This window comes from Uloborus diversus, chromosome 8 (assembly GCF_026930045.1).
Source record: "Uloborus diversus isolate 005 chromosome 8, Udiv.v.3.1, whole genome shotgun sequence".
NCBI lineage: Eukaryota > Metazoa > Arthropoda > Arachnida > Araneae > Uloboridae > Uloborus > Uloborus diversus.
The window spans coordinates 23,825,611-23,846,974 of record NC_072738.1 but is presented as its reverse complement, the minus strand read 5'-3'; the positions used below and the strand labels follow the sequence as shown (position 1 = coordinate 23,846,974).

General features: G+C 33.1%; 2 protein-coding genes across 3 annotated transcripts in view; one reads left to right on the top strand and one right to left on the bottom strand.

The window, feature by feature from the left end:
* LOC129227475 (probable arginine--tRNA ligase, mitochondrial) overlaps positions 1–12,788 on the top strand; it is a 79,346-nt gene extending 66,558 nt beyond the window's left edge. The window contains exons 19-20 of one of the 2 annotated variants that reach the window (XM_054862043.1): positions 8,920–9,002; positions 12,662–12,788. In XM_054862043.1, coding sequence (XP_054718018.1) covers positions 8,920–9,002; positions 12,662–12,665 — 87 coding nt within the window. In that variant the 3' untranslated portion in view covers positions 12,666–12,788. Of the gene's footprint in view, positions 1–8,919; positions 9,007–12,661 lie in introns of those variants that run through there. The other variant, XM_054862044.1, reaches the window with a different exon arrangement.
* Positions 12,789–14,191: 1,403 nt separating this feature from the next.
* Positions 14,192–21,026, bottom strand: LOC129227477 (uncharacterized). Its single transcript, XM_054862045.1, has 2 exons — positions 20,017–21,026; positions 14,192–14,900 (listed from the first exon to the last, which is right to left on the bottom strand). The coding sequence occupies exons 1-2, from the start codon at positions 20,835–20,837 to the stop codon at positions 14,192–14,194; spliced, it is 1,530 nt and encodes a 509-aa protein (XP_054718020.1). The 5' UTR covers positions 20,838–21,026.
* Positions 21,027–21,364: the final 338 nt, after the last annotated feature.

The window sequence follows — 21,364 nt, the reverse complement described above, 5'->3', positions numbered from 1 at the left end:
AGCTCCAATCCTTATTGATAAAGTGTTAAGAAATATGCCCCAAGTGTGTTTATCAGATTAAAAATTCAGAAAAAAATTCGTGGGAAAGCCATCTTTTTTGTAACATTATTGAAGATTGTCTAAAATTATGTTTTGGAACTTCAGTACCGAAAACATGCCGAAGGAAAGTTCCTGCATCTCGGCTCAAGGAGCGGGTGAAAGCCCCCACCGCCCCTACCTTGTATCTGTCCTTGCTTTCTGAACACAGAAGAACGTGTTCTAATTCTTTTCTAAATTTTAAGGCTGTGTTTTTTGTCCATCTTAAAAATGGTGCTCAATATTTTCTCACTCTCTCATTGTAGTAGCCTGCAATAACGAGTGGACAACTGCTATGGTTTTTCTCTTCTCCTGCTTCTTCCTCAGTTGTTTTAAAATCCGTCTGCTTTGAATTCCTTTCTATTGTCTCTTGTGTCAAAGGTTCTGTAGCTTTCCGAACTTATCTACTCGCCCCCGCCATTCTTGAGGTGGCACGGGTGGTCTATAGTAACATAAGTTTCTTGTCTCTTGTCAGAGTTGAAAATTCCTACAATAAACTTTTCCAGGTGTTTTCATTTTTTCAATTGCATGTTCATCCACGAATTTTTCAATTGCAAAGAAAAATTCGATCCTGCCTAAGCAGTTCAAAGTGTCTTCATAACCAATGTTTCACCATAAAACACTCATAGTCCTGTGTCCACATAACATTAAGATTATATGGCATAACTTCAGGACTTGGAAAAAGTGACAACACATCCGGAGTGTGGTGAAATCCAGGTGTCGTATGACAATGAGATTTGACTGTAGATATATATGTATAATCTATTTCAGACTTTATCATGTGTCGCTGTATATCATTTCAAAGTTCAACATGTTAGCATTTCAACATGGCCATAAAGTTACTAATTTGCACTTATTGTGGCATTGAACTGGATATATGATATATTAAATCCGCAAGGTTTTTGATCAAAATACTACATACATCAAATGAACCGAGTTTGTGAAATGATCTTAAACAAATTAAGTTCATGAAAACAATGTAAATGAACAGTTGAATGTTAGGTTAATAAAAAACAACAACAAATGTTATACGTAGTCTGTCCAATAAATATGCAAACTCATGCAATCTAGTGGCCATGATGTGGACTATAGTCCCAACAGGGCAGTTCTCAAAAGGTGGGAACAAACACAGACTTCAACTTTGAAGCTTCAACACCAAATAACTTTCATTTTAATTAACTCTGAATTTTTTGAGGTAAATTATAATGCTGTATAGAGACAAGAATTGACATAAATTATGGAAAAAAAGCTCTTCAAATGCCCTTAAAAATATTTTCTTTGCTAAAAGGCACAATTTTGGACATACCAAAACGTTAACTGAGCAAATGTACCATTAAAAAAAAATTTTTTTTAATTATTTCCATACGTTTCAAAAAAAAATTAAAGGTATGAATCTTACACTGAATAACTTTTTGTTAATATTTTACACAGATAACAAAAATAAAGATAGATTATTTACTTTGTAAACGATTTTAAAAAAACGTAACTTTGAAATTTGATGTATGTCCAAAAGTTGCGATCTTTAAAATGCTATTATTTGAGAACTAAGTATATGATGTTTTCGTTTTAAAGGTATTTATCGATCCTCAGAATCAATTTTTAATTGTTTAAAAGTGTTTTCATAAGCTTTTATGCAGTATCTTAGGAGAAAAATGATTTTTCTTAAACATACATGTGAGATGTCCAAATGGCGTAACGATCTTGATGCCGATAATTCTGTCCGTTTATTCATAATTTTTGATGATCCACTGTCTTCTAACCTCAATAAAAAAGGTTATTATAATGTTATCTTCTTTAATCCATTGGTATTTTGCATAATTAATACGTTACACATTGAACAATGCATAAATTACAGTAGAAACATGGCTTTCTATGATCGAACGAAAGCCATTTTGCGCTAACATCGCCAAGCAAACTTCCACTGGCGACATTGGCGACAACACAGTATACGATACGCTCAAGGTTACCAGAAGGGGATTCCAGTTTAACAAATGTAGTTAATCGTCAGCTGCACCAGTTTTGGCGACGTTATCACCTGCGCTAGCAATTTTTTTTCCCGCCGCTTTTATTATTTTAGAATTTTTTTTTTCTCTTTCTTTTAAACATAATTTAACGATCTCGAAATAGAAATACGAATTTCTTTTTTCAATAATTTTTTTAGACATCGTTTTAATTCTTATGACATTAGAAAAAATATTCGTTATTAAAACTGATGTCATTTTTTACATTCTTTCTTAAAGCATATTTTGTTTATTTTTCCTTTAAAAATATATATGTCGTATTTATTTGTTTCTATTTTTATTCCTTATTTGTCCCAATAAATCAAACTACAAGTTTGTATAATTATTTCCATGAAGCTTTTTTCTACCTTTCATCAACTTCTTCAAAATCATTCCAAAACTTTATTATATGTAAAGAGCAGTATGTATAGCCATTCAAGTACTTCATTAATATCCTCTTTATCATTAAATTGCAAAATTCAAAAAGTAGTAAATAAAATTTTCATTGGAAAAGTTAAAAATCAGATTAACAGTTGTCAAAAATGGTGAAACTTACATTATGATGATGTCCAAAATCCGTTACCTACATGACAACAATGTCCAAAATCTGTTACCTACAGATTGCTGATTTAATTTGCTAATTAACAATTTTTACAAATACCTGCTGTCTTTTCATGTTCATATTTTGTGTTCTAGGTATGCATACTATAGAATAAAAGAAAAATTGATATCAAATTCGAAAATTTTTGAAATTGCTCAAAGTTAACTTTTTTGTTCCCACCTTTTGAGAACTGCCTAACAACTGTCTGCGATAATTGCCTGGCACGCAATGAGCTGTTTGGCAGATTTCCAGACACTTACTAGGTATACACCAGGGGCGGCTCTAGCGCCGGACAAACCGGACCCCTGTCCGGGGCGGCATTTTGGTTCGAATGTCTAAAATACATTTTACATTAGGAGCAAATTTGTATGAGAGTATTTTGCGAGCACAATAGCTTGGGAGTCTGAAAAATACGTGAAGGTTTTCTTTCCTCTTCGTTTATTGTACCTTAATTGCTGTCGCCGACAGCAAATGGTCAACAGTTGCCTGTTTTGGTTGGGAAACGAGACTGAATGGGTGGGGGGTCAGGGTCTGATTACCAGAACTCTCGCCTGATTCTGGGATCTGCTGGGCCCTAGGCTATGTGCTTTACTGCCCTATTATTCATCCCTGATTATTCCATGCTCTCTTCCTCTCTTCCTGTCAATTGCTTCGCCGACTCGGGGGTTGTATTTTACCAGGGTTAGGTACTTTACACTTTTACTTCTCTTTTATAACAGTTATTGTGCGGCGCCGTATCTTCCATGGTATTTTTTCTTTCCGTTGATTGTAGTCCACGTGTCCCCGACAATTTACCGTACACTTGAAGCAGGGAACATTCAAACAAATAAGAAGTTTTGCAATAGCAGGAACCGTAGCCTTTTTTTTTTTCTGCTTGGAGATTTAGGTAGATATTTCAATGATGTTTTAGTATTAAATAACGTATCATCCTAATACTAGTTACATTATAACAATTTAAAGTATATTATATATATATATATATATATATATATATATATATATATATATATATATATATATATATATATATTTATTATGTAAAATACTTTTTATTGAACTTTCACTTAAAATGGTATATATTATTGCCAGTATTAGTTTTTATTTCATTATAAACACAACTACTATTTTAACTTTTGAATTCTTATAGCTGAGATAGAGTAACATTCATACATGTCCCGTGCATGACACAAATTAAATAAATTTGTAATTTTTCTAATTAATGTATTTGACCAAAAGGCAAGAGAATTGGATAGAAGCACTATAGCATTTGAAATTTCAGAATGAATCTTGATTTATGATCCAATTGCAAAAAAATATGAATTAACATCCTTTTTAACTGTTTTTTGCACTTTAAATGTCTACAAATATCCCGTGTAAAACAGGAGAATGACCCTTCTACATTTGCAATTTAATAGTCAAAGTGGCATTAAAACCGGATAAATCCACTAAAGTAAGGGGAAAAATAAAAAGAACGCCCTAAAAAAGACTAAATAGGGGAGGGGGAATTATAATACAGGCCATATTTCTGAACAAAAATCATGTTATGTGACAATTATTTTTTACTAATTTTTTTATTATGATAGAAATGCGTAGAATTTTTATTCGAAATTAAAACATAAAATATTTAGTAGCCCCCCCCCCTCCCCCCTTAGCTGTTTTCGGTCTCTAATATTGGTCATTTGTCGTTCGATAAGAAATTTCTTATGATATTTTTTTAAATTCTTGCCATCCTAGAAAATAAACGTTACAGTTACGTGTTTAAAATTAAAATAGTTACCAAAGTATTCGAAAAAAGTTTCACGTGAAAAAAAGTTGCTTTCATTTCGAATGCTTCTTTTTTATATGGTATTTTATGACTATTATTTTCTTTATCGATAATTTTTAATAACTATTCAGATTATCCGTTAAAGTATATTTAACCGAAATGGAGGATAAAATATTTGAAATTAAACGTTTTCTATTCTTTTTCTTGATTTTTAAGGCTGTTTCTTTCGAGTTTTTTTTTCCTTATAGAAAAAAAAAATCTTATTCTTCTGTAACAAATTATTCAGCTGTTAAAAATTACTCTTGTAGGAAATGGTAATCCTAAAATTCTTACGGAAAGGCACCGCAAGGTACCTTTCCATGTTTAAATTTTTCGCGTGGTGCACTTATTTTACGAACATGAGTAGTAAATATATATTTAGAAAAGAATTGCTTTCTTTTTATATTAAATCCTAACCCACCTTCACCCCCCTATTAACTTTTTATTCATGCATGGAATGGTCTAAATCTTAATAACGCCTTTATATTTCTGAAGCAAATAAATAAACAAATAAAATAAAATAAAATATTACAAAATAAACAAACAAACTACGTATAATTTGTCTGGAGGCAGTCCATAAAAATGCTACTTTTTCTTTTTCAGTATTTGTGAGCTCTCCCCTCTCATTCCCCTTTTATCAAAGTGTCACACCTGATTCCCCTTCCACCCTGTCGTCATGTGTCACGCTACATTACATAAATATGTACTTTCAGCTGTGAAAACCAACACTAACTAATTTGTGCATCAAATTTCAAATTTTATTTCCCAACTTTAGCTATGTTTTATTGTTACACACATATTTGTGAACATAACAATTACACTGATGATATGCATGGTCCAACAAACGCTAAAATCTCATTAACCAGAAGAAATTTTTACACACCAGCCAAATTATTTCCCACGTAATCTTGATTTCAAAATAACAAAATATTCATAAACAGGTTTTTTTTTTTTTTTTCCCCCAATTTAAGCATGTAGCTATTAATTTTTAAATCCTAATCTGCATTGTTATTGTTTTTGCCGTTTTCGCTACAAAATAAGATCAACGAGAAAACAAAACAAAAATATAAAAATACTTAACCTGACATTTTAAATGTTCTTATTTTTGTTTCACAAGCCAAAGAATTTGATGTCATATTTTCTGTTAACATTTCACTTCTCCTGTTCAGCACAAAGGTATTTATTTATATTATTACCACGTTTTAAATAATGATACATATTTGACGGTCCAGTTTTTGAACTTCTGCATGTTGTCGGAATTGGATCGCGCACAGGACTCCTCTCTCTCCCCCACCCCCTTCCTAGATTGAGCATTTTTAAAAAAATGTTCCATGCTATTAAAGAGAAGAAATTAATGCTCCTTAGGGAAACAAAGTAATTTTAATTGGAAAAAATATCGATTATTGTGAAAAAGTCTTAATTTATTTTCAAAAGAAACTTAAAATTAAATTTTTCTATAGTTACAGATTATTTCTTAGTTAATCACACCCCACACTACACTTCATATTTGTTTTACCCCCACCTCTCCTTTTTTTTCTTTTTACTTTTACTAGACGATCAAAAAATAAGAAAATACTTAAAATTCTACGCTTCGGAAACCTCCTCCCTCAGTTAAAATCATTAAAGTGCTCTTCAAATCTCGTTTCACCCTGCTTTTAATATCATACAAATCGTCTAAAAACGACGCTTTGTTGAGGTGCTTATAGCGCGAAGTCCTCTTTTAATACATTGGACGATGCTCCCGTATGCAATCTGAAAATGAAAAAACTATAATTTCAAAAAATTAAGATGAGACCTTTTAACCCTCACCCCAGTCCTTGAAAATGGCTTAAAAACATCGCTTTTTATTACTTCTCTTTTGGAATGTTTCTTGGGGAGATTCAAAGAGCCCTTTCCTGTAATCATGAAAGTTTGTCGGTAACTGTCTTTTGGAACTTCAGTGTCAAAAAATTGGGGTGAAAAGTTTACGTCATCTCAAATCTATTTAAAAAAAAAAAAAAATCATCGAAGACCCAACCCTTACTCTGAAGTCAACACATTTCGCCTATAATCGTGTTTTTAAGACTTCAGTTTCTTAAAATTCCCCCCTCAAAAGACCCCCTGAAACTTTCCACCGTCTAAACCGCCACAGAGCGTCTAAAACTGCGTTCTTAAGACTATAATTTCAAAAAATTCTCCGAGGGAGAACCCCCAGACCCCTCTAGCAGATACGGGTATTTTTTAAGCGTACCCCCCCCCCTATAAATATTTTCTGGTGGCACAGCCCAAGTGCAGGAAAGCCATGGTCGTACTTAGGATTGATGAATTGATGAATACGTGAAGACAACACGAAACTGCTTTCAAGCATGACCATTTTAGGGGGTGGGGGTGGGGGCTTATCGTTTTTTTTGAAAGAATGTTTTATATTTAAAAAAAAGAGGAATTACCAAAAAGAAGGGACTATATTTGTAATGCAAAAATTGTAATGTTTGATTTTTTTTACCGTGGAGAGGGGTGGCACTTAGGAAATTTGTCCGGGGCGGCAAAACTGCTAGAGCCGCCCCTGTATACACTTATTGGATGTTTGTTTCTGTTGTCTTTGTTTTTACTGTTTGTCAAAAATGAAAATTGATAAAATCACAGAGCGACGAATCACACAGTTCTCAAGTGTTTTAGAGATCGTGTGCGTCATATGTGACTAAATTTCACTCAAGGCGATGAATGGGTCCTTCACCATGACAATGCAGCAGCACATCAACATTGATTGTTCGCCAGTTTCTGGCAAAAAATTCAATCACCATCCTTGATCATCCTTTTTATTTGACAAATCTCACATCCTGCAACTTTTTCCTATCCTCAAAATGCAAAAATATGAAGGAACATCACTGGGAAGATTTGGACTCAATAAAGCGAGAAACGACGAGACAACTAAAAAGCCTAACTGCCAAGGACTTCCAAAGGCAGTGTTGCCAAATTGGGGGAAATTTCCCCATTTTGAGGAAATCTGGTGCTTTCTGGGGAAATTTTGGGAAAATGAGTTTTGAGGGGAATTCTTTGGGGGAAAATTTTTTCTTTGGGGAAAACCTGGGGGGAAAAAACCTCGGGGAAAAAAGATTTTTTTCCGTATTTAAATTCGCGTCAAGAAGTAGTGGGAACATTGTTTGTATCAAACAGCGTTGGGTTAGCTTTGCTCAACTTTATGTAATTCGCATTTCGCATTATGTGGAATATTATGCTATGGAATTCGCATTAATGTTCTGCGTGAGTAAATAGTTGGTGCGTGAAACGGGTAATAATAAGTGTGATGAAGAGTGTTCTTGGATAAATATATACAAAAATCATAGTTTAAATGTACATACAGAAGCAGAGTAGTAAATGCGAGTAGAAAAAAAATATTTGGTTATTTCTTATCTCTTGGTCAGACGCTTGTATTTATGACTAGTGGCACTCGCACGGCTTTGCCCGTAGTAGAAAATTAAAAGGTCTTTTGGTCCCCCTGTATACTTGCAAATAATGCATGATGAATTTCTCGCCAATTGGCTTGTTTACGTTACGGTTCCACGTTATGATAACTTAGTAATTTACTCGTCCATCTTATGATAATTTTGCTCGGGAAAATGTTCTTAAAATTGGAATAGAAAAGGAACAAAATCAATTTTTCAAAATATTGCTTTAAGGTGCACACCCTCATGCTACAAACTAATTCTTTGCCAAATTTCATGAAAATCAGCCGAACGGTGTTGGCGCTAAATGCGAGTTAGAGATTCTGACAGACAAAATGAGATCCGGACAGAGAGATATCCAGACAGAGAGACTTTCAGCTTTATTATTAGTAAAGATAAAGAAGCCAAAAAAAAAAAGCAAAATGTGAAGAAAAAAAAAAGTTGGGGAATTTTATGAGAAAATTTGGCTTTTTGGGAGAAAAAATTTTTTCAAGAGACAAGAATATTAGAGGAAGTCGATTCATTTTATAAAAATATCAGTGGAAAAATAATTTTTGCATTTGGGGAATTTTGGTAGAAAACATCGCTTGTTGGGGAAAAGTTGGAAGGGAATTGGGGGAAATCTGGATTTGACCTTCTGGCAACACTGTCCAAAGGTGCTTTAAAGAGTGGAAAAGAAGATGGTATCTCATGACCATCTCTGACATATCTCAAATTTTTATGTTACAAAATAGCTCTGCATTTCTGATGACTGTCAATCTGTAAATCATCAAATTTGTATAATCATTATTGTTGAAGTTACTCAATGAAATTAAAATAGACGAAACGGCCCAGTCCACATTTAAAATCGATCGCCACTTCGCTAACCCCTCTAACTTTTTTTAGTAGGATACATGCTCTCAGTTCTGTAACTCTTGAGCAGTTAAAGACTGATATAGTGACTTTTGTGTGTTTTGACTCTTCTGTCTTCATTAGAAGAGAAGAATTTATATTTATTATTGTTATTTTCTTTTTCAGGCAAGATTGCTCTTATTCCATGCATCACAGCTAGTACTACAAAAAAGTCTACAGTTAGTGGGAATAACTCCACTCAATAAAATGTAAGAAAACATTTTTTTTAACTGAATAAAGTGATTTGATGATTAATTTTCATGAAATACCACTACTTGATTTCAGCTATTGTACACACACCCCCCAGCATCGCAAGTATTCAAAAGAGTACACACCCTTGGCTGGCTTTTAGAGTATTTTACAGGGCAGTTAATTCTCACTGTTATGAGTAAATGATTGCTAATTATGAACCTAAAACAAGCGTAATAAGAAATGACACAAGTAGATAAATTTAAAAATTTTACTTCTACAATTTTTTTTGTAGGAAGAAACACTTTAAATGAGGAATAAAAAAAATGAACAATATGTACATAAACTTTTCATTGGCAGGGATTTTTTTAGAAAGTATTTTGGTTTTACTTGTAAAAATCCTCACAAGCTGATTCGCAATATTAATTTTTCATGTCAGTGTTGCAAATGACAGTAATAATCCTAGATAATCCATCGCAGTTAATTATGTTTAGACTTTCTTGGTCATCTGTAATCAAAATTTATATTTTTCGGGACATGAAGTAAACCGGCTGGGACCCCGGGATTTTGTCCGAAAACCAGGATGTCTGGCAAGCCTACTTAAGATAGAATGGCTCTTATAATTATTGCTTAGCTAATATTTTTTTAAAGATTAAAATAAAATGGAAAATCAAACTAGAATTTAAAAGTAACTCCAGTCAGGGCCTGATTTAGAAATTTGAGGACAGTCAGCCTGACACATGCTTAGGCGGCTGTCTGGTACATTGTTTGTAGTTCTGTCTTAGCGCTGGCTTAGGGGCTGTAACTTACCGCTAAATGCCCAAGCTTTCCCTTCTATTCACGAGTTGAACCACACTATGCTGCGGACAGTCTCTGGTGAGCTAAATTTTCTTTATCTACTAGTTTGTCGGCTCTGTCAGCTTCAATGAGATGACATCTGCCTCCAGCTCGATTATTCACTATTCCTGACTGAGTTCAAATAACAACGAAACTGTAGTCTCTGGATGTGATAACAAGGCAGTCTGATACATTGCACATACTGAGGGGTCCCCTTGAAAAATACAATTAACAAAACACTGCTACAGAGCCCTAGGTTTTCAATAGAGACTTTGGGTTTTTGTTTAAAATTCTTTGGTTTTAGATTGATTCATGAAAAAAAATTTAATTTTTTTCTGATAAAGCATAATATTTTCACCAAAATATAGTTTTCAGCTAAGCAATCTAGAATACATTTTGAATTTAAAGAAGAAAAAAAATGCATAGATACAAAAAAAAAAAAGCTTTCTCTGCTCTGGCCTTGGATGTTATTTCTCTCTTCATGTTGTATAACTTTTCTGTATGTTAACTATCTATAATTGTATCAAGTCAAGACATAAACAAAAACTTTTTTTTTTCAATTTTTTTTATTGCTGTAGATGACTTTTGCATAGTTTTTAATACATTCCAAAGAAATAAACATTGAGTGATCATTTTTAATATTTATTAATGCAGTTTTTTACTTTATAATTTTTAATATTTATAATTGACCAACTGCAATAATAGCAATTATAGAAAAAAAAATGAATAAGAATTCTTATTTACATGATCTTGGATTTTCGTCTTCGATCTTGGATCTTTATGAGCTTAATCTTGGGTTTCGCAAAAAATCCCAATATCAGCCCTGGAAGATGTATCATCTCCTTTTGAACCTAAGTTTCGACCAAGAAAAGGCTTGAAAGTCGAATAGTTGTCAACTACTAGATGCTAAATGAAGACGTCATTTCGAGAGAGTTTGTCAAGTACATCACTTAATTGTATTTTATTTACAGCAATAGCAGCATTTTAATAAAATCTCAAACAAAGTTCCGCATAACATGAACATCTGAGAAATACATTCATTAAAAATACTAAAAAATTTCAAAGGGAATAAAATATCTAAAAACATTAAAACATTGTGCGTATTCCAATGGCTTCCACACACAACTAATCAGCATCTTCCAAGGTGCCTTTCGAGCTGGTACTTCATATCTTGCATTCCATGACTTTTATTTTTTCTGTGGATTGCCACATATTCCCAAAACATGTTTCTGTAACTTTGTCAAAAAACTACCTAAGCTTTTTAAATCAATCATTCACTTTTTCATGTGGGGTCATATGTTAGCAAAGTATGAAAACTAATTGAAGCTTGACCACAGAGAGATGGCGGTCGACCTTGTAGTGGAAACATCATTTGTATCATTTGTAGTAGGTAGAATCAGACAGAAAACACCAGAGGCACATTCTCGCTGATCCTAAAACCAAACCCTGTAGCACGGCAGCCCCTGAGGGCCAAGACCTACTGTGCCCAACTCAGCTTTCCTGACCAGGAGCTCTGGAGTGCAAGGTAGATGTTCTGGTTAGGTGGTCAGCCTAACGCAGAACCCCCAGTGTTTGGCTACCAAGTACGCTTGGGAGCTCTTTTTTCCACCCACTGAAGGGATGAACAGCTGACCCAGAAATAGAACCGGAGCCTATGGCGTGGGAGCGCTAAGTGCTGCCACTGGGCCACGGGCTTCTCTCACTGATCCAATCTATTACAAATTATACAAATGATGTTTCCGCTATACCAAACCACTCGAGTATATTTCTCATCAGAACTATGTTGTGATGTGCAGCGTGTGTATTAATGGTATTTTAGCAGCTGTAGCTTGGCATAAAACTTGTACATCCCTGATGCTGAAAGAGTTAAATAGTGTGCCATAATCTGGGCTAATTTTCACTATTACCAAGAGAAATAGTATGTTTTGCAAGGGTTAAAATTCGAATTTTTTTGTAGAGTTGATACTGCCCTCCAAGGTTTATGCTTAAAGAAGATCACAATTATTTGAGTAGGATAAAAAGTAGCACAATTATTGACTATTTTAATCTTTTCTGTATTCGTATATAGTAAACGATAGTATTCAGCGTTACTTTTTTTTTCTATAACTCGATCAAAATTTTAAAAATTGCCTATTTTTATTTCATTAAATTTACAATATTAAAATTTTATATATACTTTAAATTGTATATTTTTAATAGAACAAGAAAAAAGATGTTTCAGCTATTCACTTCTATGCACACAACTTTATTGAAGTACGAAATGAATAAATAATTCTGTGCACAAATGAAAAGTAAACAAAAAATAAAAACAATGTAAATGCACAAATTTTTTCAGGAAATTGCATTGTACGGGCGTTCCAAGAGATGCCTTTTTGACTGCAAAAGTTTCAAAAAAAGGAAGTTGAAATAATATCAAAAAATATTCATTTTTGCTCTACAGATTACTTTTAAATAGATTGAAATTGCAAAATCTAATTCTGGCAAAGGATGCAAAAAGATTGCACATTGATCACAAGTGTTGTGAATGCAATGGAAAAGTGGAATTGGAAAAATTATTTTTACAAAAGTAGGGTTTCTTACTGTAGAGTTACTTATTATTGATCATTAATAACAATACCCACATACACCTGACATCCTATTTTTTAATAATATTGTTAACAATAACATTAAATGGTAAGTTTTTTTACCTTTTGAGAGTGGAAATGTCTAACCCAAAGAGAAGAGATCTAAAAAATTTCGGCAGAACTCTAGCCATTTCTCCCTGAATTTCAGCCCTTGTGTGTTTTGTTGTACAAACTGAAATTTTCACCATTTTTATTTTATGATTCACTTTTTCCCTTAGGTAGCGCAATAAATGCCTTTTTCTCAGGATGTCCTTGGATCTACCTTTGCTGATGATCTTGTATGGCGAATAATTTCATTGAGTAATGTAGCATCATTGTACATATCTAATTTGTAATTGTTTTTGCTGATAAAATAGGTTTTATAGTTAAAACTTGATTGAAGATATTTTCTTTAAGCTTTTATATTTCTGTATCTTCTATTTTCAGTGAGTATATAGTGCTCATCATGAAAATTATGTTTGGAGCAGGGTTGTGTGCAAGCTTTTCACCCTGTGGAAAATCAATGTCCTGTACAAAAAAATCATTTTGTTCATTTTTTTTCTCGTTAAAAAAAATATATTCTAGACTATGAATAAATAGCTTAGCAATCTTAGATATAAGATTGCTAAGTGTTGCGTCGTGAGTTTTTTGCACTGATGAAGAAGCTTCATTGCAGTTTTGAAATAGCTAAATGCTGTATTTCTGATAATCTGGTACTTATTTATTATGAGTACTAGTTATCATTTCAGACCTGCCAACTCTCCCGTTTTTCACGGGAGACTCCCGTTTTTTACTCCATCCTCCCGGTTGTACGTTTGAGTATCCATTTCTCCCGTTTTTTTACTCTTTTCGGGTTTTTTTTTCTTTTTTTTAAAATTAAACTTAATTTTTTTCCTTAAAATAGTTACTCACAGCCCTAATAGATGGCCTGACTAGCAGAGCAAACCTGCACTGCTCAGTGAGCTTACGTTCGACGAGCACGACCGGTTAGTTAATCACGTGACATCTAATGGTCACGTGCTCCAATCAACTGCTTAGAATGGTAACGGATGCGGTAACCGGTTGATCACAGAACGCTGCAGTTAGTAACCGGTTACTTACCGGTCGACCGGTGAGGTTCGTCGAACGCAAGGTGAGCGGCAAACATTCGATGGGTGCGTTCGGAGTGTGGACCGAAATGCTTCCGGCGATGGTGTTTTGGTTTAACTCAACGTTCGCACTTCCACTTCTATCTCACGCATGCGCCGTTGCTGTTTACGCGGTATCGGTCAGTTTCAGACGCATGCTAACTGCACCGCGTGTTTTCATCTTGTTCCTTGATCTACCGCGTGCGTTGTAGTTTAACATTCATCTATAGCGATGTCTGAAAAAATGAAATATCTACAAACTTATAAGAGCTATTATACGAGTGAATTCTCTTTCATGAAAAAATCAAATAAATACTTGTTATAACAGTGTTTTTTACTTATTATAGCATCGTTTAAAATCTCCCTTTTTCTCCCTTAAAGCTTTGACTGGATCTCCCGTTTTTTCTTTTCTTAAGGTTGGCAAGTCTGTCATTTAAAAGCTTTGAATTTCGATGGGAAGCTGAAAAACTTTCAAAATTTAATATGCCAAAGAATCATGTTTTGAAAAGGCAACATAATCATGTTTTTTAACTGAAACAATTATTACTTACTTCTTAAAAGTTGTGCATTTTATAGGTTCGCATTATGAACGTATTCTACTGTATTTTGTTTTTAAAAGAATCTAAAGCAAAGAATGTACCTTTACTCAACATGATACAGTATCTTTTCAAGATACACTTGTTCATCCATGTTTTCGGTATTACAACGCATCATAACAAATGTCATGTTTTCGTCAGAATACTCAAATTTTTGTTGCACGTCACGTTTTCTACCTTCTGTCATGATGCATAATGTTGCCTTCTGTCCTGGTTCAACTATAACAGAATTCTTAAATTGTACAAAGATCTGAGAATTGATATCTTTTGTTTCAAATATTGGTTCATGGTCGTCTAGACCAATACGAATGCTGCAGATGATCTTCAATGTGTCATCTTTTTTTTCATTCATTTGACACCTCAATATAATACCATGCAAATAAATCATACTTTTAGATTCTATATTCAATTCACATGGCAGCTGACTTTGTTTGACAAAATCACGAAAACTGGGAACAGTTTCCCAATGTAATTGTAAAATCTTATTAAAAGTGACCCTACATTGTTTCATAGTACCAAAATCTGAATCAGTAAGCTTATAGTGAGCGACTGATTCATAAAAATTATTTAGATATTCAACACTGATTTTGTTGGATGGGTTATATGCCACTTGAGTGTCAATTGTAAGTATATCATTTTCAATTGATTTCTTAAGCATATCCCTTAAAACTTCATGGTCACATTCCATTGCTATGGAGTAGCTTTCGATTGCAGTTTCCATATTCAGCTCTGGGTGTTCCTCTCTAAAGGCCAACCTAGAATTACAAAAAATAAATTTAATAATAAGTTAAGCATACTTTTAATATTCTTTTCATTTAACTAAAAACTAAATTGTGTTTCTGAAGCCAGATGTCCCCGATGGGAGGTCAAGGGTTGTTACTATGGCCTCTTAAAAAACTTTCTAATTTGTCATCCCCCAATCCGCATCACTCCCTTAACTAAATAATAGTTTAAAATTGATTTTTTGAGGCTTCAATTTTGTAAATTTGGGGACAGGAGAGCCCTGGATTTTCCTCCCCCTTAATCAGGGCCAGATTTAAACAGAGCCCTAAGCTATTTAAGGTATGGGGACCCTTGGACCCTTTTATAGTCTGAACAACTTTTCTGTCAGTAGTCCGTTAAAAAATGCCCCCCCCCCCCATTTTTGTTTTTTTTTCTTGGGAGGCATAAACCCAAGTTTTACTTTTTGTTTTAATGTTTTCCTGCTATCTTTTTGTATTGACCTGAGAGAGGGAGTGGTATCAAGCGATTGAGGCAGAGCTCTCCTTTGTGTAAGGCATAGAACATCACCAATTTTAGGGGGTTAAAGGGTGTCTCTCCCGGGTAAAATTTTGAAAAATAGGGGAGATGGGGCACATTGGACCACGGAGCAGGTTGAACCAGTCTGAATTATTTTAATACCATTAATATTTTAAATTTAATTTTTATGACTAAGAAATAGCACATGACATGTGATCCTACACATTCTATAATGAAATCACATGGTACAGTTACACTGAACAAATTTTATTCCAGAAAGGGTTATTTCAGTCGTGCTGAGTAAGTTTCAGAAAACTGCAACTTTTTTTTTTATTGGGTTTCATCAAGATTGCAGAAAAAAAAGGAATTCTTTTCTCAAGGTAAGTTTGTTTAGTTCACAATTATTTGCAGTTTTTGAATTTCAGGGTGGCAACAGGAATTGTAAAAAAAAAAATTCCCTGGCTTTTACTTGATCAAGTTCACCAAATTTCCCTGATTTACGTTACCAATGATAATGGTTTCCTTTCTTTGCCCTACCTGAAAACCATTGTATATTAAATAAAATAGTGTTTAAAACGTTTTAAGCTGTTAATTAAAAATAGATTTTAAAGTAAAAATAGTATATTAAATTATCTACAGAGAAATATTATAAGAAATCTAAAACAAATACTTTACTTCCAGTAACCAGTTAACATAAGAATTCTAAGAAATTGTTAAAACCACTCTTAAAGACATAATCATGATAAAACTAAAAAGATTATATAGTAAATAATTTTGAACTGAACTGTCAAGCAGTGTAATTGTTGCTTGCAAGAACAACAAGTAATAGTGAAAGTATAGAAGTGATGTAGTTTTACTTACTTAAATAATAGACATATTAATGCAAAACAAATTGAAACCTTTTAACAACCAGTCATGTTGAGCTATTCTCTAATCAAGAACTGTAATGAATAAATACAGCATTTTTAACTATTAAAAAATAATAAAAAATATTTACTTATGTACACAACTCAATTTCAAATGATTTCATTATTTGCCAAAAAAAAAGTCTTAGATTACTTTTTAACAAATAGCATTGAAATGCAAAAAAGAATTATTAATTAAAAAAAAAAAAAATATATATATATATATATATATATATATATATATATATATATATATATATATATATATATATATATATATATATATATATAACATGGTTTTAAAATAAAAGAATTTTAAAGTTTGAAATAAAAACGCTTTGTATAATCTGAGGCAACAGAGAATCAGAGAATAATACGATGGCAAAAAACAAAGTCGATTTTCATTTAACATCCAATTTTAGCTAGTACAATAAAAACGCCAAGAAAAAACTTTTAAGCTTTTGTCAGTATTAATTTAAAAAGCAAAGATTTTTTTCTTGAAATCCTCATTATAGTATGCTAATAACTTCAAGACAATGAGTTAAGGCAAGGGAGCTATAAGTCATTAATTACAGCTTCCTCTTTACCTACCTCGAGTAATTTGAAAACTTTTTTTCCCTCTAAATCTCGATAATTATAATAATATTCTAAGTGTTTGGAAATACATTCAATTCATTTCATGTTACACATGTTTAGAAATAATAATAATAATAAATATTTAGGGTAATAAAAGTAAAATTATATTTTGTAAATATTTAGCAAAAATTATACTAAATTATACCAAAATTTTACTGATTTATTTCATATCTGCACTTTTCTACTATTTATGTTTTCAAATATTCTTCTAAATTTTTGCAGGCAGTTGTTTTCAAAGAGTAAGATATGTAATACATGCTATGATAAAATTCATGTATTAAAGATTAAATTTTTGCAAAACGAGCATTTTACATAGAAACAAATAATTGGTTGAAAGGAAAAAAAAGTATGTTTCTTATTAAAACTATCAAATTTCATTTTCTATATTTAATTTTAGAACACAAAGATATACTAATGTGAAGATGTCAATTTTATTGCACTTTCTTTTTAAGAAATGTGGTATTAGTAGAACAGGATTATTTACTTTTTGGATTTGTTCATGCGATGCAATGAAGAAAAAAGTTTTTTTTTCCCCCTCTAGCAAATATTGATGTGCATAAAGGTAACATATGACTCATCCTTCCAAAACCGTGGTTGTTCAAGAAGTAGCTTTTTTATATTCCCAGATATCATTTAATACATCTTTTGTTAACTTTGATTTGCATTAGTTTTCTAATAAATATTCATTATAATTATTTTTTTTTGATAGTAAAAAATTATTGTGTACTAAGAGTGGGATGCTTATTGCCGTTTTAAATTAAAGATGATTTATCTATTAATATCAATTTGATATATAATATTGATCTTTAAAATTTATGTTTTTTATTCTATGCACACACAAAAGAAAATAAGTTAGATTAATATTTATCACTTAAATTATAACAGAAGTTTTGCTTTGGTAACGCGGTCCAATCTGCTCCTCAAGGCAGACCAATGTACCCCGTGCATGGGGCACATTGCTCCACTTTACAAGATTCGGCTAAAAAAATAATGTAAAAAAGCCGGTCAATTTGGCATTTTTTAAAAAATCTGAGGTGATAAGAAAGATTTAGTGATACTCAGTGGTGGCTTGTGGGAGGAGCCTGGGCTCCCTCACTTTTTTCAGACAATAATTTATAACTTTTTATTTACCTACTTATTTTGTGCATACATACTTGAAATTAGAAAAAGAAAAGGAATGTACCGTATTTTTCTGCATATAATCTGCAGATTATCTGTTAAAAAAGCTTAAAAATAATGAGGTGAGGATTATACGCTACAACTTTTCAATTTTATAATTTCAATTTAAAAATATATATATTCTTTAATTTTTTCTTGCCTCTTATTAAAGCGTAGTAAACGTCAAAAAATACGAAAAATCCCTTTCTCATAGTAGATGCTAAAAAGGAAAGCAAACGACATAAGTGAAGCAAATGTAAAATTAAACCAGAGATTCAGCATTCAACTTTTTGACTGTTTGACTGATAAAAAACACAGAATTTCGCTTGAAAATTTTGAATTTATGATTTTGATTTAAAAAAAAAAAAAACATTAATTTGCCTTCCAACAAAGCTTACTAAGCATTAAAATGAGAAACATTTGATTCTCAGATCGGATGCAAAAAGATAGCATTTTTCAAAATGAAGGTATCAAAAGTATAAAAACGGCGAACAAAAGAGTGAATTGAAGTAAAATAATTTTAGAATTGCATTTTAAATGTTCTACACGATAACTATTATTTCTATCATACCAACATATACACCGAAAATTTGGAGTAGGGAGGTGATAAAATATTAAGACAATACCGGGGAACATAATCACCGCCTCTTTATTATGACAAATCAAACCTTCCATGAGATGGGAGCACTTAAACTACGCAATTTGTGAGAGCAGCATACTGTCTAAGCAAAAAGTTATCTCTCCCCCCCCCCCCCCGTTTCGACGAATCTTTAATGGAAGACACAATTTGGTGATTTATTGAGCATGAACACATCGAAAATGCAAAAAAAAGAAAAGAAAAACTGTCAGGCCCGTCATTTAAAAGGGTCAGGGAGGAGGCAATTGACCCCCTTCCCCTGGCTTTGAAAAATCTATATCCATATAATGTGGGCATGTTTTTTTTTCTCCGGTACAATATGCATTGAGTATACTTTCCCCTTTGACCCCCCCCCCCCCCCGGAAAAGTTTGAAATGACGGGCCTGACGACTGCTCATCCTATGAAAAAGCAACGGATTTTCCCTGATTCTTTCTAGAATTCACTGAAATACCCTAATTTTTCCCTAATCGTTCAAATCCCTGATAATTACCGGCTTCTTCGGTCTGTGGCCACCTTGCAGAGACTGAAAACTAAGAAAAGGGAACAACCTAATTAATGTGTACATTATTTAAGTCCTATTAGAATACCAATGTAATTAAAATTCAAGTAAACTTTAAGAAAGGTATTGTTGGGGCGGGGGGGATTTCACTTCCCTCAATTTTGAGAAATTAAAATATGTACATCTGGGTGGGTGTGGTTTTTATTGTTTTTCGCTATCATTTGCATTGAGCACATTCCCTTTGCACCCAACCCCACCCTCCTCCCGCCAGAAAATTTCGAAATGAGGGACTGCTTGTGGTTTAATTAGAACCTAATAATGACACATTGCACTTGTGTTTAAACATACACACAGTTATCATACACATTAACTAATTTGTTCCTCAAAATAATTCTTTAAACAGGTTTGGGGCCCCGATTCCATGAGAATAAGTTGATGAAAAGTAGTGTAACGTGACAAAGGGGAGAGGGGGTAACATGAATTACAATACTTAGTGACAAAAAGCGGGAGAGGGGGTCAAAAATGGTGAAAAAAAAAATGTGTTAACATTTACGGACAACCCTTACTTGAAAATAGGTTTTTCTACTGTAGAGACACTCATAAAACTCTCTATCAAACATCAAATATTTTCACAGAAATGTTTCAAATCGTTCACTTGTAAATATCTCTCACCCAGACTAATTTCAAGGGAGGGATCCGAGAAATTTCGGCAGAGAGAGGGAGAATTGCCGCGCTGAATTTTTTTTCCTTCAATTTCAAATCAAATAAATAAAATAAGAAATAAAACTTAACTTACCTAAGAAGATATGCTACTGCTTTTGCACTGTGGCTATATTGTATTACTTTAGGTTTCTCATTCATTTCAAAAGTTGATATGTGGAACAGTTCGTGGATTATATTACTCTCTATAACAAAAAATTCATCTCTGTCTTCGGTATCTGAAATTTTAATGTAAATTGCACTTTCAACCTCATTGCTCTCGTAATTTTCATTTGTTTCTGTTGCTTTTTCCTCTTGTGTCATTCGTTGCATTCCATCTTCACTTGTAACAGTTATATTGAAATATCTGTTTTTCGCTTTTTGTTTGTTTATTCGATTGTGAGTAATTTTTCCAGCATGGTTTGTTTGCTTCTGCTTATTCATTTTCTTCATTTTATACCATTTGATCCTTCGATTTTTGTTATTTATTGCTTTGTTTGTGTTCTGATATGTACCGTGGCATGGACATGGCATGACAGGAGGTAAATTAACTTGACTTGGATGAGAGGGAGCAATGTGACTTCTGTAAAAATATCCACCATTTTCATAGAACATCGGAGAGCCATGTTGGAATGACTGTTGAGGAGGCGGATAAAATGAATTTAATGTCTGAGGACCAGGATGACAAAATGGATTATTTGATTGTACTGGTGGTTGGCAAGTGCAACAACTCATCGGCTGTAGTGATGGCTGACGAATGTGATTTGTACACAAAACAATATTTTTTGATGAATGCGTTCTCGCATTTCGTTGACGTGGTCTGCGGTTTCTAGACTTCTTGAATGTCGGCTTTGATTGTTCCGCCATCGGAACTAATGATCCATCCGAATGATTAAAATTATTATTTCTACTATCCATATTGAAATTTAGTTCATTGAGAGCGAACCAATTACAAATTGAATAAGTTTTATACTCGGTAGTTCTATAAACGAAAGACTTGCGTCTCGGCAAAAGTTCTGCCCGAATCCAAATGAATTTTCTGTACAGTAATTCCCCTGCAAATGAGCCTGCTATTTTGCAAACGTCTCAGCCGCACCAAATTTTCATTTGCGGCGAATCGCTCTGTCCTTCACTTTATAAGACGCTCAGACCACTATATTAGGGGAGCTAGCGCATCCGACATTTTGGTTCCAATAACATGTGTACGAAAACAGCATTGAAGGAAACTGGTGTCCGTAAGCTTCAGCAGTTTTGTTTGATTGATGTTTAACGATTCCAATCTATAAAAGGAGCAGCGACTATAATAATGTGTATTTTCTAATGTACAAAAAAAAAAAAAGTCTGGCTCCAAAGCGGTCTGGGAACCAAAATGTCGGATTGGTCGGCATATCCTCTAAAACGAAGTTCTAAGGATGTGATTGGACCGCGTTTAGTTTTAGTTCTCG

Bases quoted from the DNA above. Each gene is read 5' to 3' on its own strand.
- LOC129227477 (XM_054862045.1), bottom strand. From the start codon at position 20,837: ATGGATAGTAGAAATAATAATTTTAATCATTCGGATGGATCATTAGTT. The intron at 14,901-20,016 runs GTAAGTTAAGTT...TTGTAATTCTAG, and splicing joins GCAGTAGCATATCTTCTTAG to GTTGGCCTTTAGAGAGGAAC.